The sequence below is a fragment of the Accipiter gentilis genome, chromosome 31 (genome assembly GCF_929443795.1).
Source record: "Accipiter gentilis chromosome 31, bAccGen1.1, whole genome shotgun sequence".
Lineage (NCBI taxonomy): Eukaryota > Metazoa > Chordata > Aves > Accipitriformes > Accipitridae > Astur > Astur gentilis.
In genome coordinates, this window is record NC_064910.1 from 16,890,423 (window position 1) to 16,917,313 (window position 26,891).

General features: G+C 43.0%; 2 protein-coding genes across 10 annotated transcripts in view; both read left to right on the top strand.

Moving 5' to 3' along the window:
- The window catches only part of SHROOM2 (shroom family member 2), a 131,511-nt gene extending 126,425 nt beyond the window's left edge, over positions 1-5,086 (top strand). For all 8 annotated transcript variants that reach the window (XM_049834069.1, XM_049834070.1, XM_049834071.1 and 5 more), the window contains one exon: positions 2,235-5,086. In XM_049834069.1, the coding sequence (XP_049690026.1) occupies positions 2,235-2,501 (267 nt within the window). In that variant the 3' untranslated portion in view covers positions 2,502-5,086. The remainder of the gene's footprint in view (positions 1-2,234) is intronic.
- A 17,930-nt stretch (positions 5,087-23,016) lies between these two features.
- Positions 23,017-25,403, top strand: CLDN34 (claudin 34). 2 transcript variants are annotated; one of them, XM_049834328.1, is made up of 2 exons: positions 23,017-23,111; positions 24,456-25,403. In XM_049834328.1, exon 2 carries the CDS (start codon positions 24,510-24,512, stop codon positions 25,152-25,154), a length of 645 nt encoding a protein of 214 aa, XP_049690285.1. In that variant the 5' UTR covers positions 23,017-23,111; positions 24,456-24,509; the 3' UTR covers positions 25,155-25,403. The 2 variants fall into 2 exon arrangements, with proteins under 2 accessions (XP_049690285.1, XP_049690286.1); XM_049834329.1 differs by having other exon boundaries at positions 23,055-23,111; positions 24,445-25,403.
- Positions 25,404-26,891: the final 1,488 nt, after the last annotated feature.

The following is a 26,891-nucleotide window of genomic DNA, read 5'->3' on the forward strand; positions in this document are numbered from 1 at the left end:
TCAGAGGAGCTTCAGATGGCCTGTGTTTGGCTGGAGCTTCAGAGCAATGCTAACTGCAGAAAACCCTTCTGCCCTCGGCTTGGCTTTGGTTGGTTGAAGACGGTCAGATGAAACCATCTGACATCATTTACACCTTTAGGCCTGGTGAGCCATTTACCCGTTGCTCAAAGAACCTCCTCAGGTATGGTGTCTTGAGCCTGCTACAGTGTGTTTCACTTTATCCTTCAAAACAGGCTTTCTGGTGTCAGTCATCTTTGACAGAGGTAAAAGCAAATTAAAGAGGTATCTCATTTGCCTTCTTCCTTTCTGCATCCCACTTCTCTTAGGTATTCCCTAAACCTCCACAAAGGCAGAGGTACTAAGGTGTCATGCAAAGTTCATAACGAAAGTAGTGTTTACTTTCCTTAAACTGTCAGGTTACTCATGTTCAACTTAAAGTCATGCCATAGGCTTGGTAAGAAGAAACCACACAGCTTAAATCTCAGGAGTTGTTATGAAGGACTAAACATACGATTTTTCTTGTGTCTGTTGACAATGATAGCAAACGGCTTGAAAAACAGAGCTATTTCATCCCAAGGTTAGGCAGGTAACTACAACTGAGCTACCAGCTGGTTGATACATGCCCTCTTGTGTTCATCAAATTCTGTCTAATTCTTCTGCTGCTGCTCAGTGTACACACAAGCTGCAAGGCTGCCCTGGGGAGCAGTCTAGCCATGCTCCCAAGTTTGGGCTTGGCTGTTAGTTCCCTTGGTGAATTTAGGAGAACAGTACTTCCATCTCTTTGCAGCAGATAGTTCTGCTTGCAACTTGCAGTGGGATTTTTTTTCCCTGGCATAAGCTCAAAGGAAGATTAAACTGTGGTTTTTCTAATAATGTGTGATTTCTGTGACTTGTCTTCCATAGCTGTCTTGAACCCTGAGTTAATCTAGGCTGTGTATTTTAAGTACATTGAGAGCACAAGTCTGAAGGCGTTTCACCCTCTGAGCTTTGTGCTGTCTATACAGAAAGAGGCAGCACAGGATATGTGTGCAACTCTGACAGATAAGTCTATTAAAGCTTGCTGGTCTGTATCCCCCTTTGTCTCATACTTCCATCTTGAAAAGACTCTATTTTGTAGTCTACAAAAACACTTCTCTGTAAATCCTTCAGGCTTATTATAGCATGTGTGATTTAACATAGAGTCCAGATGAGAAAAATGGACACATTTATTTGAACCGACTGTGGTTTATTTGAAGACATAGGTTCTCAAAATTCATCTCTGAAGCAAAGCTAAAAGTTATGGAGTGGTACCTCTTAGGGGCACTTTTTAATTAAGTTCAGAAGTCTATACAGGAATTCTTGACGTCAGAGTAGGCCAGCCATACTCTGTTGCTGGAAAAAGGTGATCACTTCTAGGCAGACATCTGAAATGGGTCAGATTAATAACGCTCCTGTTTCTTTCCATATACTGCTAAAGGAGTGTAGCTGAGTGATTCAGGTGTGGCTGTCTACTGTGTAGACAGGTGAAGTTGGATGAGATACCTATGTATGAATGGGATGTAGCTCCTGCCTTCTTTCTTTGCGTGTTTCTCCATTCAGCCTCCCTTTTTCCTATTTTGTCTCTTGTGACGGCACAAAGCAGAAAGTTTACAGCCCTTTTGAGAAGATAATACTTTTTTTTTACTTTTTCTTCCCTCCTGTTGTCTTGCCACAGCTCTCACTCTTGCTAATGTCTTAAGCCCACACGACTTCACATCTCATGGAGAAGCCATGTGGATTGCAGGAGAACTGTGAAATACCCCAGTGTCAGGAGCTGTGTAAGAACAAATTGCTGTGTTAATTAGTCTCTTTCTGGGTTCTCTAACCACAGCTGTTTCAGTGTGGAAGTTTGGTGCTGTGTATTGAAGATGTAAGACATTGCTGAGTGAAGCCTTAATTTGTAGGACTTGGATGTTTCTCAAAGGCAACTGTATTTTATGTAACTATTTTGAACTATTAAATAGTAAAGTAGTCTTTGAAGTTCTTGCTATTGAGGCCAATAGAAATTAATGGTGCATCTTTCATTGATTCACTACATTTTTTCCCTGTTTGTTAATGCATTTTATTAGAATAAACTTTAAAGAGGAATCTTATTCCCCCTCTGTAAATATGCAGGAAAATCTTTGTCTTTGCAGATAAAACAGACTTGAGACTGAAGGTGTTGTCCCAACCTGGTGAACCCAGTGAATTTTTAACTGTTTTTCTTTTCTCCTAAGCGAACGTTGGTAGAGAAGCAGAAGCTGCTGACCCAGCAACATGAAGATGCAAAGGAACTGAAGGAAAACCTGGATCGTCGAGAGCGTATTGTCTTTGACATTTTGGCGAGCTACTTGAGTGAGGAGAACTTAGCAGACTATGAGCACTTTGTAAAAATGAAGTCAGCCCTCATCATTGAGCAGCGAGAGCTTGAGGACAAGATCAAGCTGGGGGAAGAGCAACTGAAGTGTCTGACCGATAGCCTCCAACCTGAACGGCTCAAATAAGAGGGCTGAGTTTGACCAAGGATGTGAAAAATGGGAAAGATGGAAGGGATGGGGGAGTTTCCAAGTACACAAATGAGTATCTTGGCTTGTCTGAGTGTCCAGTAGAGAAACAAGTGCACAAGAGGAAAATAGCTCTCACAACAGCAATAATGCTCTCTTTCTTTTTCGGGATGATGTATTTAATTTTTTAGAACACATTTTTATTGCTGGACTCTTCAGCTGTTTCTCATTGCTTAACTTACAGAAAGCTCCACAGAAAAGGATAGACTCTTAACCTTTCTGCTCAGTAAGTTCAAAGTCTGTGGCAGTTGTGCATGCAAACAGCAATGTTTTTTAGAATAGGTTGTATTCTTTCTTTATGTTCAGATGCTGTACAGACTGCTGGGAAACCCAACAGCGATTTATGAATGCACACAAATTTAGAAGCTCTAAATTTAGTGACTTTTTTTTTTTTAAAGACACATTAAATAGGGGAAGCGTGCATCTTATAGCTAATATATTCAGATTGCTGAAATGTAGTGTCACTCTGATCCTGTGGCATCAGACACTTTTTTTGTGATATTGTATATAGGATGGCACTTTCCCCTTGCAGAAAATAACTTTAAAATCCGTCTCAGTTAAACACTTTTTAAACCAGCTTGCAAATCACCTAATGGCTACCTTGCTGAAGATTTTTTTAGAAATTATTTTGCAAGACATGTTTGTACACCCTCTTACTGCAATGCAAGTGATTTTTTTTACCAAGTTGTACTTGATTTAAGAAACAGGCTGGAAGTACTGTGCTGATTTTGTTCAAAACATTTCTCATCTAAATTATTTAGAAGGCTCATTTGCTCGCTCTTATGCTTTTTTATGCATGTTCTTATTCTTCTTCCCCCAAACCCTCTACACTTTATGAAAATAAATGTAGGCTGAGGACAGTGCTTCTATTTTTCTTCTGATTGCTCAACATTGTGATGGTTTTATGTAGGCAGTTAAGTTATACTGAAGTTGATCTACATAATGCTGTTCGTTCTTTCCGCCTTCTCATGCTACCAAATGCAATATAAACACTTCTGCCATGTAAATACTGCGCATTACTTGGAACAATTCTGCTTTGTAACTGTGAACATAAGTGGGTTTTGTTTGTTTGTTTTTTTCCATTGCACAATGATAAATGAGAGGATGCTAGCTCACAGTACCAGATTACTGGTTGTGTTCTGGTAATACTGCCATTGACTTGTAACAGATTATTTCCAGTAGCTCTAAAAAGAGATGCTAACTCATGTTTTAGCACAGTAATAGGTTATGCTGACTTATTCAGATACCTACAGAGAAATTCTGTAGTTTCTAAGCGTCAAGTACTATGTTAAGATAAAGTTTTGCAGGCAAAGAAAAGTCTTAGATGACTTTGTGTATATGCCATTTATATTGTAGTAAGGAAAACATCTCTCCGTAGACAAACAGGTTACCCAACAAGAAGCCATTTTCAAGGCTGATGTGAATGCCAGTGTGTAGCTAAGCAGGTTGAAAATAAAAGTAGTTAGGTGTTGAAAAGAGAGAGAAAAGAATTCTTCCCACTATTCCTGCAGTGGCAGCATTCACAAAAGTTCTTCTGTCCTTACCTGAATTTTCTCTTTTGCGGGGAGGGAACCGGAGAGGCGCTGATGACCGAATTCCTTGTGAGTTGGGGAACTGGGGAGCAAAAATCTTCTGGAACCAGTTCCTTTACAGACAGGTGCAAACGTTAAAAGGACTGTTGCCCCCCTTATAGTGCACTACTTTGTATACCTGGACCAAATTTTTAATGACATTATGTTGATGTGTATCAGTTGAGGTCAAATGGAGCTACCATTTTAGAAGACCTACAGCTGACCTTTGTTTCTTCCTCCTAATTCAGAAATGTAGTCTTCTGGCATCTCACAGTTATATGCTGCTATGTTCCTAGGACAAGTGATCCCTTTGTCCTTAAACTTATCCCTTAACCATAACAAACCCCAAACTAAACAATTCCCAAATAAATTATGCTTGTCTTTTAGCTTGGAGAAAAGTGTGCATTGTTTTATCTGTGGCATTTTAAAAATTTTACATATTGTGGTTACTCTGAAATGTGTATGTGAAATGTGAATAATAATATAATTACATTGTGTTTGTATACAGTACTTTGATTTAGATCTTTCTGATAAAAAGTAGCAATATTGTGAATGCTATATATATTATACTTTTCACAGAACAGTTGCGTAGACACCGTTCTCTCCTTTCCTTTTTCAAAACTGTTGAAAATCTCTCACCCTGGGAACCTGAAGATGGTTGCCTCCCAATGTTATATGTAAATTTGTAAATAGCTATACTGTTGCTTTTTGAAAAAAATCTGGTGCTAATGTTTTGCCTTTGGCATCCTGGGGATGGCTGTTTCTTCACCCTATGTTGTTCTCAATTCTATAGATCTCTTTGTATAGTGAAAGATTTCCACTATGTTTCTCCAACTGTTTGGATCCTGCAGCCCAGAGTGAAAATGTACAGTTTTCCTGCCTGATGCTTAACACTTACCTACTGACAAATGGTATTGCTTGACTTTGAGAAAATAAACTGTATATTTCAACATAGAGTTAGTTTTTGTGTGCAGTTTTAACTGTCAAAACCTACCGTTTTGCTGTGCAGTGTTAGCCATCTCGTGGTGACCATCAACAGTGCCTATAGTTTTTAAAGGCCAGGCCAGTTATCTTGTGGTCTGAAGTAGCTTGCTGTCTTTTCACAGATTATTTAATATGTTGACTAATTGATCATTCTCGGGTTCCCAGTGTAAGTAAGTACCAGAAATGTGTTCTTGTCTATTCAGTATTTTAAGTGTGCAAGTATGAGAGGGCAGGAAGGAAGATGTGTTATGAGGTGGATAAAATAAATCGGTCTCCCACGACTTACAGACTATATACCAGGGAAGGAGTTAAGATTTTTCTACTTGGGCACTTACACTGTTTTGGCTTCATCCCCTGTTTAGAATGATACTTCATATGGAAATATCTAAAGTCAGTGGTTCTCAAGATTTTTTTTTTATTATTTTTTTTTTTGCAAGAAACTGTTTAATTTCAATTTAATGGGGGTTCTCAGATTAACTGCAGAATCTTCTGCCTTATTGGCAAACACTGTCAAGTGTGCAGAAGTTTGTAGCAGAGGTGACCACAGATAATGTTTTATAGCTTGATAAATCATCCTGGAAATGAATAGTCTGTGAAGGTCTTTTTCGTAGAAGTTATCTGGGAAAAGGAAGTTAGGGAAGGAAAAATACTTCGGTATTTGTAGGATTTTTCTGAACCTTCTAACTGCTTTTCACCCCTTCTTTCCCTTTGCATTATGGGGATCCACCTCTGTGCTTGGTTTCGTGCGTGCGTGGTGGAATTCTTATAATCCAGGATGGCAACTATAGGGGAGTAACAGTCTAGTATTTGTGTACTGTTTGAATTGGAAAAAATTGGCTTTTCTTTAAACTGAAATTAGGCTATTTTCTGGTTTGGGTGTGTTTGAGACCCTCGGATTTTAAAGGAGTCACTGTGTTCTTTCCTAATCAAGCTCTATTGATTGATTTTGGTGTACTCTAATTGTCTCAGTTTTTACAGCTGAAGTAATCTCTTGGCAATCCAGTAGCTAGCAAGGCCTTATGATGAGTGTGCAGTAGAATATTAACTCCTATTTTAATGGCATCCAGTCATTTATTGCAGAAGTTCATAGGTTTGTTCTAATTAAGGGCTTCTCGGTTATGGGGTTTTTTTAGAGTATAAATTGTTTTTTCTACATACTTGGGTGGAACCTGCCCACAGAGTAGATGTTATAAAAATTAATAATTACATCTTTAAGGTACTGGAATATATATTGTCAGTTGTCAGCAGTGGTAAATTGGTCATCACATTCACTTACTGTAGTTCCAGTCTGTAACTTAACTAATCATGATCCACAAACTGTAAGATGGGTTGCCCGTGTGGTTTAGCAGCTCACCTCTGAAATCCTGGGTTTCCTTCTCCCTACTTACTGTTTTGATAATGTTTCTACGAATAAAGTTGTTCTGTTTGAAGTAGGTGTATTTAATACATCTCAGGAGAAAATCTGAATTTCATTGCAGTTTAAATAGCAGAAGGTAACTTCTCTTTTGGACTACAATAGCACACCTACAAGCAGAGCAGGTGTCTTTTCGAGACGTGTTATGTTTAGGACCTTTTTCTTGGTTGTAACCATGTGGGCAGATAGGCTGAGTTTTATTTTCGTAAAAGCAGCTGAGCCTTTCCTGAGAACAATGCTACTAAAATGCATTTCTTTTTTTCTCCTATGTTAAAGATCCTCACAACGCCTTCATTTTTACGTGCTTTGATATCTCTGTCTTGGAGGCAGTCTCCTAAATTTGGCAGGGGGAGATGGCCTTGTGTCTAGGCTGTGCCTTCCGCTACTGCCAAACATGTCAGTATTAGTGGAGTCTGTTGCTATAAATCCAATTCTCACTTCCTCTAATTTCTTCTGGATGCAACAAACTGCTAAGTGGTGAGGTTAACAAAAAACTTACCCGCTAACTGTCGTTACCTATTGCCTCCTGCTGCTTTTGAAAACCTTGCTTGGTGCTGGCTGCTGCCTTGGTTGGGATACGGAGAATATCCAGATTACTGATGTGGTGGTTTCTGCCATCTCTTCTGGGATGAAGCAGGACGAGGAGTTCTGTGCATCTCCTGCTCGCTAGGTGTTGGTTGTTAACCGAAAATACAACAGTACTGCTAGCGACCAGCCAGATTCCCACCACATACCCACTTTTATTGAAATATTTTTATTTGCTGTTTGTGATTGCTTGTCTTAACACAGGAGAGATTTTAATTAAAGCAAATAGATTTGTGACAGTGGAGCTGAAGATGTACAAGGTGTTGAAAGATACAGAAGAATAATCATACTTCTTTTCAGTAACATGAATCTCCAGCAAAATGGTATCTTACTGAAGCTTGCATGCTACAAGTCATAGGTGAGAATACTCAAGAATTCTAGATCTGTGTTCATATAGTTTAATGGAATTAGTGAAAGAAAGACTTCTCTTAAGCACATACTAAGTTGCAACTATGTTGACTAGACTTTGTTGATTCCAAGCAGCTTCGTGAGAGAAGCCAATACTAGCTCTGGAAAAGCTGTGGTCTGACGTGCCTTACCAAGAGCTGGTAGTTTGCTGCTGTTCCTTGCGACAGCACGGTTTGCTAGCCGCCTGATGGAAGGCGTATTCTGAAAACCGGGTCGTGGAGGCATAGTTACAAGAGTTCCACCAAAACGCTATTTTGGTAGAGCTGTAAAGTCCAAAAGCCTGAGAGGCATTAACAAAATCCTCCCCATGAAGATTGTTTCAAGCATTTCATTTCAACATGTGTTTCACTTCCCAGCTGTCTGGTCTTCATAAAGTGCTTGTTACTCGATAAATTAGGCTTGTGTCTTTTCTAACAGCCTCAGAGAAATATAAATACAATGAGCAATTGCAGACTAAATAACAAGCAACAGAAGATAAGATAATTTATCTCAGTATCTAAATATAAAAGCATGAGTCTTCCGAGTACCATTCATAGCCACTCCCAAGAGTTACAGCCTCAGCAGCTTTCACACGCAGGTATGGTTCCTCCAAAGATAAAAAGGGAAATCAATCTGTGATGATCAAGGTGGCCAACACTGACCTGAAAGGGGTGGAGCAGCCAAATTATTTCTATTAATAATGGGGCGATACAGATCTCCAGGAGGTGAAAACTAAGAAAACCTGGAAGGATCAGTGCCCTGAAGGAAGAAAAACTAAACCAGTGGTGAAGTGCATCAGGGCTGTGAACTTCCTCCTTTTCTCTTTCTCCGTACGTGACGCAGCAAAACCATGCTGTCTCTGTACGCTAGGGCAGGCTTTTTTAATTACTGCAGTGTAAAAAAACCTTAAAGCATCTTTGAAATTTAAACTTACGGGGAACAACTCGGAATTTCAGAATCTGGGGTCTCACCGTGTGGGGAGGAGACCATCGTGCTCTTAAATGCATTCAGTAACGCCGCTTTCTTGGGTCGGGAGACGCTGGCACAGCTCTCTGGCACTAGTGAGCACTCAGCATTAAGGAAGACCTCATCCTTTCTCTCCAGTCATCCTAAATTCCCTAAACAGCCCAGCTAGCAAGGTATGCCGAGGTGCTTTAGTTGCCCGGGCTGGGAGATGAGGGTGTTTTGCGTTTTATGCCGCACACCGCACGTTTGCGGAGTGACTGACCTGGCTTGTTCTCTGAGGTTTTTCTTCCATGATTGCCACTTCCTAAGAGCTTGCTTTACCACCAGGCTTTTGGTTGAGGGCAGAGCAATATCCAATTCCTGCTTAAGCTGGATCATCATGTGCTGCCAAGAAAGCATGAGTTAGAAAGCCAGAAGCAAAGCAGGCCTAAATATTCAGCCCCGGCGTCTGGGTACCAAGAGGGGAGCAGAGGATCTTGGGTTTCTGTTCCTAGGACTACTTACATAGTTCATGGGAGGCAGTCGGTGGATTAGAAAACAGAAATAGTCCAGGGAGAAGGGTGACCAGAATGCCCCAGTGCCCTACCTGCCCTCCAGGCGCAGGATATTACATCAGGCTCTGAATCCAAGCTTAAAGTGGTGGCTCATTCCAGCCTAAGTGCCAAAGGCTGTTGAGGACACAGCTACAGGTGCACCTTTCTTCTGGTTTTAGTTCTTTAGTCTGAGGTGCCTGCGTGCAGACACCGATGTTAGTATAACTGTTGAAGTCCAAATCTTCCGCTTCAGCTTGTATGGGGTGCTAGATCTGGATTACCATTTAGGTACAGAGCTGGTGGCCTAAATTAGGAGCCTAATTGGCCTTGATTGCCTCTCTAGGCAAACTGAGATAAGGTTACTGGAAGAGCTCGGTTCAACCCAGATACCTCTCCCTTCCCTACCTCCTCCTCTTTCTCTAGGAAGACAAAGCTAATTTAGGCATTGAAATCAAAAGTGGGATTAATCCACGCCTTCGATCCCTAGCTCAGCATTGAATTCTAAAAGCCCAGGTAGTGTGGTGCACAGCGTTCATTGCGGGTCTGCGGGTCAAATGCCTGCAAATACTGAATCCTTTTGGTTTGAATACAGCACATACGTCTCTGGCATTGGAGACCCAGGGTTTCTTACAAAACTCTGTTCAGTCGCTCTGTTCTCCAAATCCTGTGTGTTTGTATGCGTTTATAGTTCGAGAAGTAAAAAAAAAAAATAGGTTTTCCTCCTATTTTTACTGCAGTGGGGAGAAAAAGAACTAGGTGAGTAAACTCTGTTGTCACACTGGTTTTGCAAAGGTGGAGTTATTTAGACCAGCATTTTTATGCGATGGGCAGTTCCACCACACAAATAAGAGATGATTACAAAAGAGGCAGAGTGGTAATGGTCACTACTTGCCACATATATGGCAAACAATGAAGAGGAAAGTTGTATAGAGCGAGAATGTTAGTCTGGGTGTGTTCAAACAAATTGCCATTTCATACAGTGACATGCAAAGCAATTAATCAAGGAGCAAGTGGTGGAGATCACATGGACAGGGTGATGGCATATAGACCAGAAAACAATGACTTTCAAAAACTGTGTGGGGCGACAGTCAATTAACAGCTCATATGAACTTTATGTTAGAGGGAAAAGGCTGCAACACTGCCTTGGAAGAGAACATGGGGAAAGCAGGATCTTGCTAGGCAATATTACTAAAAACTTTCTAAACTTTAGAAAATATTGTGTCTAATTCTACTATCCATATCCAATGCAAAGGTGTTGAAAAACGGGAAAACATGAGAAAAGACTCATGTAAATTATTAGAGAGACTATCTTGTGACAACAAAACCGAAGAGCGCTGAAGATCTGAAGATCGAAACTGGGATTTAAAGATTGCCATGTATGCGCTACCCAGCATCACATACAAAATGAGACTCATTTAGCAGAGAAATCCCTATCAAGAACCAGTGAGCACAAGACAGACACATGAAAATAAAAATCAGGTGCAAATGTTCAAGGGTGTCAGGAGTACAGTACTGTTGACATGAACAGCGGGGATGGTGTGCGGTGGGAAGGTCAGGCCTTAAGTCTCTGGAAGTCAGGAAACTCGGAATGAAAATTTTATGATCACCATAAATCCACCTTTCACGTTTGCAGTTCTTACGTTACATGGTCACATACCAAGGTGTGACTACTTTGGTAAATATTTAGATTGCCAATGGTTTTATAACTGGGGTCTTAAAAAAGCCGAAGTAATTGTAACACGTGGCTTTTGTAGACTGGCAGGTCGGCAAAATAGGTGGGAGTTTGCAAGCCCTCAGCTTGCAAATGGGGCTTGAGTGCTCCAGGCAGCAGGTGTCAGGCGATCCTTCTTCTTCCATTAGAGACCCTCTCCACACCTGCATCTCCAGGGACTGCTACAAACTCTTCTCTTTATACTAGTTCGATTAGTTACTCAGATTGCTTTCGTTTTCCCTTGTTTTCTGAGATAAGGCGTTGTACATGGGCGAGTCTCCTACCAGTGCTCCCACACTGACAAACTCTACTTTCTGTACAACGTTTCCCTGGGCCAACATAAAGCTGATCTCTCTTCATCTGCTCCTTCCAGGTGGTTGCCCCCCTTCTTGAAACTGTCCCCTGTGTGTGCTGGAGCGCGTATCGTTGGAGCATCGCTGGCCTTTCATCTCCTTCGCCTTGTAATTTGTAAGCTGGCTACGTAGTGCTTTGAGGGAAAGCAGGGGCAGTTGGACACCTCTTTCCCCCAGCGCCCAGGTAAATGACAGACTAGCACAAGGATAAAAAGTAGAGCTGTCTTACCTTCGAGGCAGAGTTGCTGCAAGAAAACACTTTTGAAAAGCAGCTGCCCTTCACATATTTAAGGAATTTGCCCTTTCTGGAGCTCTTTACAGAACTGCATCCTTCTACTCCTCGCTGGCACCCTGCTTGTGATGCTAAAGTAGTTCATGAGAAATCTGTTTTGCTTTCTGCAGATTCCTATTTTATTTGTGTTCTCGCTTGCCAGAACATTTGTATCTACTTCCTACTGCATCAATCTTAATAGGGTATCGGTCGGTTCAAAGATCACAGTCATTGTACAGCTATGACGATAACCAGGAAGGGGGCTAAAGGCACAGAAACCCTTTTAGGGTGTCAGTAAAGATCCTGAAGATCTTGTAGCCAAGGTCACAGCCATGATCAGCTAATGAGCAACCAGTGATTCACGTTTCTCCTAAAGTCGTACATCAGTAGTGCCCTGTGATTTGTGCAGCCAGTTGCTTTGTAAACCTTGAAAAAAAACCCATGACATGTTACTAGCTAAAATTTTCTGTTGATCTCTTACTTTTGTTCCCTTTAATGAAAATCTATGGGAACTTGATTTTCTTGTGACTTCTAACAGCTGATAGAGCAAGCTGCTAAGGCAGCTCCAAGGAAGTGAAAAAAGCCCGGCGTTGTAACACTGCGGTGCTCAGGCAGTGCAGAAAGGCTGCCAAGGCGGAGCGAAACCGGAGTGTGACATGTTGATAACATCCTCCCATCAGGTGGTCTTTTCTACTAGCTCTAAAATGTCAGCAAGTCTGAGGGAAATGTCTGTTAAGCTTCAAATGACCTACTTTTGGGTATCTGGGAATAACCAGAAGCCTACCCAAACCACAAGAGGGCATCTAATTTTAGCAGCCCTTCATTTTGTGCATGCGAGCTTTCGTGTTCCGCATCTCCAGGAAAAAACATCCATTTCTTGCTGAGCCAAAGACAAATTTTGTTGGTTTTAAATCAGCCCCTTGTTGAGTCACAATCACAGTGAAATCATCCCTCTTGAAATCATTGAGTCTGTAATTGTCATCTCAATTTTGCTTCGAAAACTAATACTGAGCCCATTCCAAAGGACCTACAGTTGCCAGTCTCTGAAGAAAACTTCTAAACAACCCATGCTGGAGAAACCTGGGCAGCTGTGTTTTGTGTGTTTCCATTTCCCCCTTCTTTTTAATTGATGGATAGTGAAAGGGTCAGCTTCTTCACAGGAATTTTTCTGAGTCTTCTAGCTCAGTTATAAGGGCAATCCAGGAAAAGTTAAGGGGAAAAAAGAGTTGTTAGAGTTCTTCCCCCTTCCTAAGGCGTACGCAATGGGGTGCAAAGGGTTTTAACCCTTTCAGAAGCCCATCTTGCTTTGGGGTGTTTGTTATTGCAACAGCTGTAGAGTTTATCTACGCAGGTGTCCAGTGGGCTCTTTGTGGGGTTAGCCCCAACAGTGGGGCAACAATTGCAACGAGGTTATCGTGCGCTCTCTGAAAACACATCCTCATCTTTTAAGCGTCCTGCTTTTCAATGTCATTCAACATACTGTTGGCAATGTATTTGTGATCCGCGTATGAAGAGGCACAGGCAAAGTGGGCAGAGAGTCTACTGCCGCTGAGCTGAGACGGACTTGTAATGTGGGTTCGGTTGAGTTTGGTAGAGATGTTTGTCTCATCTCTGAATTTCTCGGGTTGCAAAGGACAACTGCTTGCCCATAAAGGGATATGGTTAGAAAAGGTGTTGATGCAAATATTTTTCTCAGACTCGAGCTGTGGGTTTAGACACCCACACTTAGGTTCAGTGTTGGATTTGGAGAGGTGTCGGTCTGATGATCTGCTGAGGACAAGCGGTGACAGAGGGAGGATGCAACAGCCCTAATCCCCAATTCGCTGATCACAGACTGGCAAGCTGTGTGCAGGGAGGCTGCTGCGTTTCCTGAGAGAAGTAACCTTTGTCTCGAAACAAAAAGCGAGCAAGTACTTGTACCTGAGCCCCTGAGCTGTTTACGGGGCTCTGTCTGCTGCCTATTTGGTACCACTCGTTGGGAAATGTATCTTGCACAGTATCTTGATTTCAGGCTGGTTTTTTCAACGTGGCAAATGAAAGGAAAAATAACGTGAAACAAATATTTCCTGTTCTGTGGTATTTAACAATGAAATTGTAAACCACAGAAGGGACCGGGCTTGATCTAAAGGTCTTTGAAGTCAGCAGAACTATTTCCACTGATTTCAGCGTGCTTTGGGTCAAGGCCACAGGAGGAAGAAAACAAATGTTTTCTGCTTGAAAAAGTATTAATCATTGGCATTCAAAGAACAATAAAGTCTGATGTGTAAAATGTGTTCCTTTAAATAAGGCAGTCAGAAACTTACTTAATTTCCATCTGCTTCCTAATAATTTGTCACTAATACACTAAAAAGGAACACGTTTATGGAAGTCATAATCGTATAATGAGAAGAAAAAAAACTTAGTACTGTTGTTTGCTTCTTATCTTTCTTCCATTCCATTTCGTGCGTATTGTATTTCTCACTAATGTAATGGTGCTTATGCTGCTGGTTATGTTATCACAGACTAAGCACTGTAGATTTCCAGTTGAATTAAACTTTACTGCGCTGATGGCGGTCGACAAATATATCGCAATTATTATTTTTCTGTACAATTTAATCTTTAAAGTGTCACAATGGGGTTTTTTTGTGACTGAGAAGAAATAGGCCAGAAATACAGCATTTGGGGGCAAAGAAGTGTTGTTCAGGGAGTAGCACAGAGGGTGCCGCTCCTATCGCATGGTGCAGCAGCTTCATATGTACGATCAGCGATAGGTTTGCCTCCAAATTTTGTCTCGCACAGTTATTAAATCCAAGAAAAGGAATCTGTCTGCCAGCTGCCTCCTGCCCAAGGATGCTGTCCTTCTGAATCAGCAAGACCCATCACCGTGTCAAAAGGCCACACTCAAGCCCAACACATGACAACAAGCCCATCGGGGTCTGTATGTGTCAGGGCTTTTTGGCACGCAACAGCAAAGCCCGAGCAGCTGAATTTGAGCAACAAACTAACACCATCTAGCTGTGACCAGCCAGAGAGGAGATCCCAGCCTGGTGAGCTGCAGAAGAAGGTAAGATTGTGTTGCCGTAGCCAGGCTGCTATGTTTCACGTGGCCCCTGCACGTGAAACCAGCGAATCGGCATCAGCTGGAAGGTAACAGCAAGAGGGGAGGGGAACTGGATTAAAGGGGAATGCAGAAAACTGAAGGATATGGATTAATGCCATTTTGCAGCCTTCTTTAGTGGTGGCAATGACCAGCCATGGTGCGTGTTACAAGTGAGAATTTTTCAATGAGGGCTTCCCATTTCAGGATACTTCAGTGAAATAAACCTCCTCGTCTTTCAACACCAGCCCTGGAAATGTCCTCCTGTTGTAGGGGCCAGTGCACCGTTTGGCGATTAGCATCGTTTATGCTAGGTGTCAAAGAGGAGAAACCAGAACGGACTTAAGAACTCTCTTACCGTTTGTAAGAACCATTGTGATAACATTCATGGGAAAACCACAAAGCAAGGCAAACATAACATAAAAGCAAGGCAAACATAATAAAAAAAGTGTTGGGTTTTGGTTTTTTTAAAAAGTATATGAGATAGCAAGCATGGTACTGTTTGTACAGAAGTATCAACAAGAGACCAGTTCAGCTTGAGTTTACTCCTTGGAAAATCTCCTCCTTCTCCCCTATACTTCTTCCCACTGCAGAGCTGCACTAATTTGGGTTGCATAAGTACAGGAGGAAAACTCTAACAAAGAAGAAAGGGTTATGGAATCACTTCATTCTCTCTCAGATGAGAATTCTGTGCCCTTCAGGCGGGGACATCGTGGTGGTCTCAGGCCGGAAGATCATGTAATCACAAAGGCAGATTTTCTGAAAGTATCTTACGGAAAACTGAATTTTCCATGGGAGTTATCTATATACCTTGGTAAGTGTTTTAGAGCAATTAGAAAAAATGGCATATGGTACAGCTTTCATATTTTTAGAATATGTTAATGATTAACTGACTTCCTACATCTCTGTTGACCTAGTGAGAGAGTGACGAGGAACCGTGAGGTACCTACTTGGTAGAGTAACAAGTCGGACAATTTGCACGGGCATTATTTTCCACCTCTCTTCTGGAACTTGCTTCATCCAGCTGACGCTGCTTCAAAGTCTTAGGCAACTCTCAGACTCACAGAAGTAAGTCTCCTTTTTTTTAATATGACTTATTTTATGAAGTGCTGATAGAGAACAGATGGAGAGAGATTTAAATATTTATTTGTTCCTTATAAAGAATGTTTTCCCAACTGGGAATTGAAGAATTAAGTTTTCAAGCATTAAATCATAGGGATATTGCTAAGAAGAGACCTTCTTAATTACTATGCTGTTGGGTTTTTTCAAACTCCCTTTCTGCTGCAAGAGTTAGGTTGAACAAAGGACTTGGTTAGTAAACCATATCCAGTATAGACTAATAAAGCTGTATCTAGGCTATAAAACTTTACAAAAGCAGGATCTGAACGTTAATTTCAAAATCCATGCGGTGCCTGGCAACATCTAAAGCAAAAATAGTTGCTTAAAACATGAAATAAATGGAAATAAATCGATTCCTGCTTACGTGAGCTGGGAAAAATAACTGTGTATTTTATATAGGAAGAGTTTATCATGAACTTTCTCTTCAAGGTGGTTACAAGTTGCAGTAGAATTCCTAAAGCAAAACCATCTTTCAACAGGCAGACAGGCTGCAGACAGGGAGATTCACACCTCACTCTTCTATTGTTACATCGTTTTAGTGTTTTTTATTTTAGCTGTGCTATCAATTACAAAGAAACAAGTATTGTCTCCTGTCCTTTTGGAAAGCTTTCCTTGCAACCACCCACCCGATGTCTACGAAGCAAACCTCATCCTCAGGTTGCGTGCAGGGCAGGTCGTGTGCTCCCCGATTCCCCCTTCCGTGGGCAGCTCCTTACGCGCCGTCAGCACGGGCAACGCTTCTGCCTCCTGACCAGGTGATGCTCTGGGTGCTTCAGGTGTTCTTCATTTCTCCCGCAGAGCACCAGGCAGCAGTAGTTCCCGTTCTTCTCCTGGGTGACATCTTCCCATGCCCCACGCCTGTACTCAGTGCCCTCGTCTTCCCAGTGGCGTGTGAGCTCTCTGGGACCTGGATGTGGTTGCCTTAGTCACACTTCAGACCCCTTCGTGCTCTTTTCTCTTTGCCAGACACCCACAGCAGGCAAGCTTTTGGGCTTCCCTCTGCTTTCTGAAGCTTCCTGAGAGGATCCCGTCTCAACACAGCCAGTGTATCTGCCTTGGGTTTTGGGGGGCTCTCATTCCTGGCATGTCCCTAAACTGTTCTACTTGGGCTCTAAATGGAGCTCCCTTCAAGGCAGGGGCAAAACAATCTGTAGAAACTATGATAATATGGGGTCATGTGGGTCCTAGGTCAAGCCTACTGCCATCTCACTGCCTACAAGCCTGTGACATTTCCTTATTTAACAAGAGCTTAAGGTGGGCTCAACCACAGAAAAGTAAATTAGGACCTGAAAAACCAGTGAGGTGTATCAGTTTCTCTTCATCCTACCACCAAAGCAAATCAAACAAAATCTTTTCCTGAAATAGGCGAAGAACTTTTACACAGCTAAATTTCAATGTGTTCTTACTTGACGGAAGAGAAGTGAAGATTGCTTTGGTTTCCTTGTTTTGAAACACAATGAGAAAGTGGAAGCAGCGGAGTTCATAACACTCGATATTGGCATTTGGGAGGAAGGGGGTACATAAGGTGTGTTAAATCTGGAGATTCTCTGTAATGACTTTTAAGACTCTATGCCCTACTAGTTTGTCTTTTCTAATTGAAAATGAGTATGTTTGTGACAACTGAAACCCAAACATGAGACATCAGGGTTCAAGACTTCATGAATGTCAGGGAGACTGTATTCAAGGAAGGGGTCATAAATGCAAACTTTGTATCTAAGAAAATAGGAGCAAAAGAATTGCCACGCTGAGTGTTTTTTTAAATGTCTTTTGAAGAAGCTAGGAATAGACTGATTTAGCAGCCACTGCTGGCAACTCTTGTGGCAGGGACCACAGCAAGAAGGTAACCTTAGAGATAAAGCCACACTTGAACCAGAGCTGTGCTGTGAAACAGTGATGACAGAAGGGTAAAAAACATTTCTGAAGTTCTGTTCCAGACACATCTGAACTCAAGGGTCTAGAGCATTAGTACAGTCTTTGAGTATCACGTCAAGGATCATGCAGTTTGTGTAAGACTTCCACAAATTCCCATGGCAAGCCCCAGCTCCATCTCACACTTCCCTGCAGCCTCTTTCTGTGTCTGAGATCTCATGTTCCAGGTGTTGGTGACTGCCCCATCCCGCTCTGCCTGGGGCTTCAGGTCCCAGAAGGGCAGGAGATACCGCAGAGGGGCTGCTGCTGCTGGGGAGTGTATTACCTAGCACACACCAACCTCTGAAGGACCTCTGCTAAATTGCAAACTCCACGCCGCTGAAAGCTAGTGCCACCTGGCCCTCAACCAACCCATCATGTGAAATGATGCATTTAAAGACAAGTCTTGCAGGTGATTGCGTGGTTGGGGGACGTCTCTTATGCCACCCTACAAGTTGGACGTCAGCCCCTGGCACAGACCCTCACCCCATGAGGGAGTGTGAGACCCAGTAGCCTGAAAGGCCCATTTATATTTAAATGCGCTAATTCAGAAAACATGCTAGCTTTTTTCCCTGCATTTACCTGCAGGGTTTTTTAAATCTTTGTTTTCAGGAGCTTAAGGCAGGTTGAGTTTTAGAAAGCAGATCTGAAACCCAGCTGATGCATATAGACTGCTGCACGTAATTTAAACAGCTTTTCAGAGGACCAATCTTAATTCCAGAAGTTAAATGCATTTGGTGCCATTTAGGTTTCTCTACTCTGAGAACTGCTATCATAGCCCCAGCCTTTTGTCACTAGCAATTACTGGAAGTAAAAGAAGTGTTGACAAAATTTCAAGTATAGCTCCATTTCTGTTTGCTCCTGCTGCTGAGAACATTAGGAGATGGGACTGTGGCCAGAGAGAACTGACCTTTACTGACTGCAGCATTTCATTTTAGTCTTTTTAAAGGTAAGCCCAATGCACAGATGACCCAAAAAAAACCTCTCTGAAAGCACTTAGCAGTTGAGAGAGCAGCTTGCTTGCATTTTTTCCCCTAGAAGCAAGCTTGCAGCTGTAGGAAAGTTAACAGAGCTCCTGGGCATCCTCATCTGTTTCTTGTAACTGAGAGGGGGAAAGTCCTGTCTCATTCTGTCCCTCAAGTATACGGGCAATGGCTCAACACACTTTTCATAAGCAGCTACCCGCTGTGCAATGCTTCATTTAAATAAAAATAAGCAATAAAGACAAAAGGATCCTTCACGTTTCTGTATTTGGATGAATTCACTAGCATGTGTCGTCTTCTACAGTTAGCTTCTGTCTTCTCTGTGCAAATTTCGATTGAATGCTAGCAAGTTTACATTTTGTTTTTACTCAGGTAGGGTATTTAGTTAAAAATACATCTATGAAGGAAAGCCCTTTCTAATGAAGGAATTGAAAGATGTATCAAGAGAGAAGAAATGATAGCAAGGGACTATCGGGCGAGAAGCCTGTAGAAGCAACTCTCCATTTTTAGCTATTGTGTCTAGACTTTCCAAAGACTGTCCCCAGAAGCTGCTAGAATGCTTGTTGGATTGGACTGAATGGATTTGAAATGAAAGCGTTGATGAAATCGTGGGACACCAAGAGATGGAACTGTAGCCGCCTCTTAACACACTTCTCTTGCTTCTTTGGGTGAAAAGGGGTTTCAGTCATGTTTTTTGCCCACTGGCACACACACCACGTAGGCCTAGCTTGTTCCTCCTGTCAAGTCTGCCTTTGTAGGCTACCTCCATCCCATGAAATAGCTGGCACACAAACTCTGAATGCTGAAATCTGCAGCTCCGAGTGAGCTTCCACATCAAGAACCGCATGCCAGTAACACCAACTAATTGTTCAGAAGACTGCCTGTAGCTGACTGAATATGAGTTCATATGCCTTAGGAAATTTCATATCGTGTTACATCACCATATTATTCAGACCCTATAGGTAATCTTTCTATACTAATTAAATTAATTCAAAATATTTATATAATTACCGAAGTATGAAGCCAGCCAATATATCATGCCAATGCTGTCTGTGTTAGCACAGACTGCCGTATCACCTGGGCTTTGAACTGTATTTTATCAAGTATAGCTCTAAACACGCAGGGACTGAACTTTCGCATTTTTCTCTCAGAAGGCTGGAGAGGGCATTTGCACAGGGACCAATAGATTTAATGAAAAAATATTATTTCTTCCCTTTTTTTATGTGAATGGCAAGTTAGTGATGGATCAAATTCTTCCTTTCCGACAGGAATGCCTCTCTCTGAAACCTAAGGGAAGGGCACTGCTAAAGTCAGGGCTGCTGTGAGCCCCAGCCACCCGCCCAGCCCTGTCACTCTTCTTGCTATGAGGTTCCTTCCTTCCTTCTTTCCTTCCCTCCCTCCTTCCTTCCTTCTTTCCTTCCTTCCCTCATTCCTTCCTTCTTTCCTTCCCTCCCTCCTTCCCTCCTTCCCTCCCTCCTTCCCGCCTTCCCTCCCCCCTTCCCTCCTTCCCTCCTTCCTTCCCTCCTTCCTTCCTTCCCTCCTTCCTTCCTTCCCTCCCTCCTTCCTTCCTTCCCTCCCTCCTTCCTTCCCTCCCTCCTTCCTTCCCTCCCTCCTTCCTTCCCTCCCTCCTTCCTTCCCTCCTTCCTTCCTTCCCTCCTTCCTTCCTTCCCTCCTTCCTTCCCTCCTTCCTTCCTTCCCTCCTTCCTTCCTTCCCTCCTTCCTTCCCTCCTTCCTTCCTTCCCTCCTTCCTTCCTTCCCTCCCTCCTTCCCTCCTTCCTTCTTTCCCTCCTTCCTTCTTTCCCTCCTTCCTTCCTTCCCTCCTTCCCTCCTTCCTTCCCTCCCTTCCTTCCCTCCCTCCTTCCCTCCTCCCTCCCTTCCTTCCCTCCTTCCTACTTTCCCCTCTCTCCTTCCTTCCTTCCCTCCTTCCTTCCTTCCCTCCCTCCTTCCTTCCCTCCCTCCTTCCTTCCCTCCCTCCTTCCTTCCCTCCCTCCCTCCTTCCCTCCCTCCTTCCCTCCCTCCTTCCCTCCCTCCTTCCTTCTTTCCCTCTCTCCTTCCTTCCCTCCTTCCTTCTTTCCCTCCCTCTTTCCTTCCCTCCCTCCCTCTTTCCTTCCCTCCCTCCTTACCTCCTTCCTTCCCTCCTCCTTCCCTTCCTTCCCTCCTTCCCTCCCTCCCTCCTTCCTTCCCTCCCTCCTTCCTTCCCTCCCTCCTTCCTTCTTTCCCTCTCTCCTTCCTTCCCTCCTTCCTTCCCTCCTCCCTCCCTCCCTTCCCTCCTTCCTACTTTCCCCTCTCTCCTTCCTTCCCTCCCTCCTTTCTTCCCTCCCTATTTCCTTCCCTCCCTCCTTCCTTCTTTCCCTCTCTCCTTCCTTCCCTCCCTCCTTCCTTCTTTCCCTCTCTCCTTCCTTCCCTCCTTCCTTCCCTCCTCCCTCCCTTCCTTCCCTCCTTCCTACTTTCCCCTCTCTCCTTCCTTCCCTCCTTCCTTCTTTCCCTCCTTCCTTCTTTCCCTCCTTCCTTCTTTCCCTCCTTCTTTCCTTCCCTCTCTCCTTCCCTCCTTCCCTCCTTCCTTCCCGCTTTCCTTCCCTCTCTTCCTGCCTTCCTCCCTCCCTTCCTTCTTCCCTTCCCTTCCCTTCCCTTCCCTTCCCTTCCCTTCCCTTCCCTTCCCTTCCCTTCCCTTCCCTTCCCTTCCCTTCCCTTCCCTTCCCTTCCCTTCCCTTCCCTTCCCTTCCCTTCCCTTCCCTTCCCTTCCCTTCCCTTCCCTTCCCTTCCCTTCCCTTCCCTTCCCTTCCCTTCCCTTCCCTTCCCTTCCCTTCCCTTCCCTTCCCTTCCCTTCCCTTCCCTTCCCTTCCCTTCCCTTCCCTTCCCTTCCCTTCCCTTCCCTTCCCTTCCCTTCCCTTCCCTTCCCTTCCCTTCCCTTCCCTTCCCTTCCTTCTTCCCTTCCTTCTTCCCTTCCTTCTTCCCTTCCCTTCCCTCCTTCCCCGAGCTCTCCCAGCCGCCGAGTTGGGTCAAATCCTGGCGGCCGTCGCCCTCTGCAGCTCGCTCCCAGTTTCACTTGGCGTCTGCAAGCGAAACGTCTTCTATTTTGGGGTTGTTTTTTTTTTTGGAAATGCTGGCCCCAGGACTCCTGAAAAACGACCCTGTTCTCGGTCCACGGCGGGGGGAAGGCGCGTCCCCGACGCCCGCGTCCCCGCGGGATGCCCGGTGTGCCGTGGACCGAGGGAAGGCCGAGGGTCTGTGCCGGACGCTGGGGACCGAACGCGTTCTAACCCGAAGGTTCCCTTGAAACGAACGCGTCTGGCAGGTGACACCTCTGTCCTCGCTTGAGGAGACCAGCAAAACCTACAGGGTGCTTACTAATATTCGTAACGGTAGAGGCTGGAACCAGGAGCCACAGCTTTGCTTTAATTTTGACGTGTTTTCACATGGCAAGCAAATTCCTCTTAACTATTTCACCTTGATATTTTGTTCCTTATTTTCTTGCTGACTCTTAATACCAAGAGGTCACAAGCAGAGGCTTCTGTCCGACTTTCCAACACAGGCAAGTATGAGAAGTGTAATTCAATTCCATCATCGATCTCAGAAGTATTTCTTTTTCACCTTCATTTGTTTCTAAGTCAGTGATAGCACGTTACGTCAAATAAGCTCCAGTGGGCAGGGTGTGGAGAAATGAGCCAAAATGAATCATTTCCTACATAAGCAATTTTTTGTGTCTAGACATTTGGTACCTCATCTAAAGCCCATCTGTGTGTTAGCTGGTTATTCTCCTACGTTTTCAGAATTTTTGTATAAGCCTTGAATTCTTTCAGCCTGCATGTTAGCTTGTTCTGTACGTTTTGTGAATCTCACAGGAAAAAAAAAGAACTTTTCCTATTTCTTAGTTTTATAATTCAATTCTGGACACCATTCTAAGTAGCTTAGCACATGAAGGTTTGGTAGAGGGCTCGGTAATCACGGATACAATCTCATTTAATTCTGTGAGCAGACAGGTGGGCAAATTCAATCCATGAGGATAATACACTGATACCATACTCTGAAGAGCTCTCAATGACACGGATCGGCCTGCTTGCCTATCTTCTACGACCTTGATATCAGCAAGTGGTTTAAATGAATGTTTGTGATGTATACAAAAAGTGTTACAGAAATACGGGCTCTGCAAAAAAATGGTATTTTAATATGGTTCGGGTTTGGCCTCTGTGTGCTCAACTGATTCAAACAGCAGCAGAAGGGAGTCAGCGCAGGACTCCTTTGATCACGCTTTTTTCGGTCTAGCATCTTCCCCTAGACATGTACAGAAACAACAGTATTTTGATGTGGAACTGGAAAGAAAACCACTCATAATGCCCTGTGGGGCGACTATGCTGTGTGGCTGGTAAGAACTCTTAATTAGATAGGGGGGTTTGCAATCACTTTGTAAATAATGTAGCAGATTGAGAAACCATTTATAAATTGGTTTTGGTTTAAGTAGATAAAAACACAGAAGGCTATTCTGGAGCAATTTCCTCTGTGCAGGAAGGGATTAAATGTACATTTGCAATAATGGAGATTAATACGTCCCACAGGAAATCAGTTCTATTGGAGATACATAGATGAATGGGGAGTCCAAAACGATAAAATTGCAGATGTTGCCGTGTTTGGCTGGCGTCAAAACTCATTCTGTCCCATCCTGATATCACCGGCATCAGCCTCAGGACTGAAGTAAGTATATGGTGGGCACCAGTATGAGAGGATGGACAGTGTTTGCTTAAGGCCGTATTGTTCTGAAGATATTTTTTATTTAAGATTTCCGCAGATGGATTTTTGCAACTAGATTGTATCACCCACTGAATCTGTTCGTTTAAGATAAGTAAATAGAAAAGTTATTGCTAGAAAAGTTGCAGATCTGTCGTCTTATTATTAGAGTGAACTTGGTACAGTATTTCTTCAGTCTTGAACGCAATGGGAGCAGCAGAAAAGGTATTTTAGATAACTCATAAAGATCCCTAGAACCTCTCAGATCTACGTAATAAATTCAAGGCCACATCTTCTCTAATCACAGATCATTCCTATAATTGTTCAGAAGGTTGTATGAAAGATGTAGGAAATTAGCAGATTTTTTAATTATTATTAGCATAAAACCCTAATTTGCACTTAGAATGTACAGCCAGCAAACAAACCTAAAATCTTTTGCTAGGTTAAATGACTAAAATCTTTTCCACTACAGCGTTAGGATGATTTGAACTGGACAAGTTGGGCAGGTTATGAATGAGTGTGATTTGCAAAGGTAAAACACTGAAGAAATCTTGGTTAAAGTTTGAGGGGAGGAAAGCAAAGGCAGCAGATCCAGGCTCCAGCCCCTGCACAGAGCACTATATATTTCTGATTAATTCAAGTGTTTCTGCTGGTGCATTCACGGTTAAATAATCTAAAAAAGGTCAATGTTCAGTGGTCGTTATTAGACTTTGTGGCCTGGATTTGCTCGTGCCTCTGACCTGCGGCGCGTTCCGCCTAACGCTGGTCCCAGCAGCTCTCAGTAAAGGCGGCACAAGAGCAGAAGGTCTGTTGGGTTTGGCCGCTGCACCGAAATCGCGGCTGCCAGCGGAGAGGAGAGCGGCTTCTGCGGCTGCTTCGTAGGATCTCTTGCAACAGCCAGGATCTGCGGATTTTGTCAGATTTAGTTTCTACTAGCCAGTAACCCTAGGGCTCCTATTACACGTAATGTGTATAAGGATCTTTGAGCATAATGGTTAATTACCGGGGAAGAAAATAACTTGGAAGAAGATGTGAAATTTCCTTTTGTGAATGTAAAAAGGAGATTGTAAAGGGAGCTAATCAGAGACCCTTTCTTCTCCTTCTGATACAATGACATATACAGAATTAAGACCCAGATGCTATTTGTCTATGGACACTAAAACTTCAAGAATTCATTACAGCTGGGGAAAGATGACTACCACCCTCCCCCTGTGCACATATTCTCTCCTGCTTTTCCTTTTTCACTAACAGGTTCACCTATTCACCCAAATAATAACTGCCTTTGTAATTTTATACCGAGTTTCTTCCCAGTGCCTCTCTTCGCATGGCAACCGTGTCTGGGACAGTGTAGAAGACCTCCGGAGGATGAGCTCCCTGGCCCGCAGCTCGCACCTCCAGCTAGCCGCCTTCGCTCTGGGTACGGTGGGCTGGATCCTGTGCACCATTTCAATGGGAATGGTGGAATGGAGAGTGTGGCACGTGGACAACACCACTATCATCTCCTCTGGTGTTGCCTGGGTGGGGATTTGGAAAGTCTGCTTCATCAGTTACCTTCACGTCTCGCCTGGCTATAAAGAACAGTTCTGCCACAAACTCAGTGGCTATGACTCCTCCATCCCCCACGAAATTTATGCTGCTCAGGGTCTCCTGTTGATCGCCATGTTCATGGGCTTGCTGGGAGTGACTGCCACAATATTTGCTCTGAGGAATGTTTATATGGGAGTCACTCGCAAAACTCTCATTACCCATTTCTTCCTGGTGGGTGGCTGCTTCTACATACTCGCTGGTCTGTGCGTCCTGATTCCTGTGAGCTGGAATTTCTATTCGGTAACGCACAACCAGAGCATCGCTTTTCCTCCGTCTTACGATATGCCCTCCAGCCCAGCGGCGCAGGAAGCTGGCGCTGCCATTCCTATTGGGATTGTAGCTGTCATCCTCCTGCTGCTGAGTGGGACTTTTTCTCTCTCATACAGATTTCCAGCGACCGCAAACACTATCACAAAATCCTGACAGGATAAATCCCTCCCGTGCTGTTTCAGAACAAGAGCATAGTCAAGAGATAAGGGCAGCAGCATGAGCGATTTTATAGTCAAGGAACTGCAGAATTTTATTTTTGTCTATAGCAGCCACACTATTTTGTTATATGAACCAGCTGAATTACAGTCTTAGTTGTCACATATATGACCAGAGTTTCGTCTTTGAAAGAATTGCTGTTGAGCAGCAACTGTGATTAAGTTTTACCAGTTGTCCTCTTTTGTATATACAAACATTATTAATTTATTTTTTTGTGTAAGATATTTATCATGCTCAAAGAGCTGACTCTGAACTACTGTCCTGTTAGAGAAACGTGAAACAAGGCGTATTAAATGTGAACTTTTTTCCTTGTTGGTACTAAACTATTTTGTCCATTATTTAACTACATCTGTAGCAAAGTACGTTTTGTGACAAGTCAAGACTTTTAACACCAATAATATGAGTGTCATCATGGTTGTGTCAAATGAGTCTTCCCTGAATTGTCTTACCAAGGTCTTGCCAGTTTCTCCTCTTCCTCTAGGGCACATAAAGAGCTGTGTCTTTAATGCTTCTATTTTTCTTACAAGCAATTTGCATTTTATGTTGCAACATGTTTGCCTGTGGGCAAGGTGCGCTCTTAGTTCCTCACTTAGGCAGAGCCAAAAAGTCTGCAAGTGTTTGCTTCTTCATCAGACACTTCACCGAACCCACAGGTATTGCAAAAGACGGAAACAACTTCTACAAGTTATTACAAAACTGCTGTCAAAATCAGTGCTCTCAGTAATCGGGAATATCCAGTACAACTTTCAGGTTATGATTCATTTGACCTGATGTAGACATCTATACCTAAACCAGTCACTTCAAGCTCCATTTATAGTCAATGTAGAGACAAAGAGAGCTTTTTTCCAAAATAGATGCCTAGAATGGCTGGGAGAGGTCATGCTCCCTAAAAACCTGCTTCTCTTAACCCACTGTAATGGCTGTAATAACTACAGTTGCTAACTACAGTTGCCAACTCCGGCGTACACAACCAAACTTCACCTAAGCTAGATAAAGTTAGGTGAAATGAATTCATCATTTAAGTAGCATTTCATATGCCAGTGCCATTAAAAAAAAAAAAAAAAAAGAGAGAGAGAAAAATGTCCCACATGCTGCAATAAAGGCAATTAAAAAAACATAATTAAGAGGTTGAGAAGAATGAGTAAACAGTGTTGACAAACTGATGATCACTTGAAAACAGGTTCCCCCAAAAGTTATTAGACTTTTAAAGAAATGCTACAGGAATCTAAGTAATTTAGTTTTACTCTTTTAATTGTCCTCTATTTTCTAAAATACTCATGGATTCAAAGAAGAAAAGAAAATGTAACAAAAATGTAATAATTCTTGTGCATTACAAGAAAAGGTAAAATGCCAGCAAACCAAGTCTTATTGCCTGTGGCTGTTACTACCTCAACTCATCCTAGCAGTCCAATTTTTCCTCCACACGGTCTCAACTATACTGTCTATACAGAATCTCTATAGCACCTTCATTTCCTCTCCAGTCTTCCAGTCTCTTCTGAAACAGCATCTTATCTCATCAGTGGTAATTTTTTCATCCGCTGCAGGGATTTATGTTTTGACTGTTTACAGTGCTGCAAAGCACTTTCAAGTGGTGTTTCAATGAAGGCAAGTAATTTAATAGCTTGTTTATTATATATTGTTTCTAGCTTGATTTCTACTATACATCCTTTACAA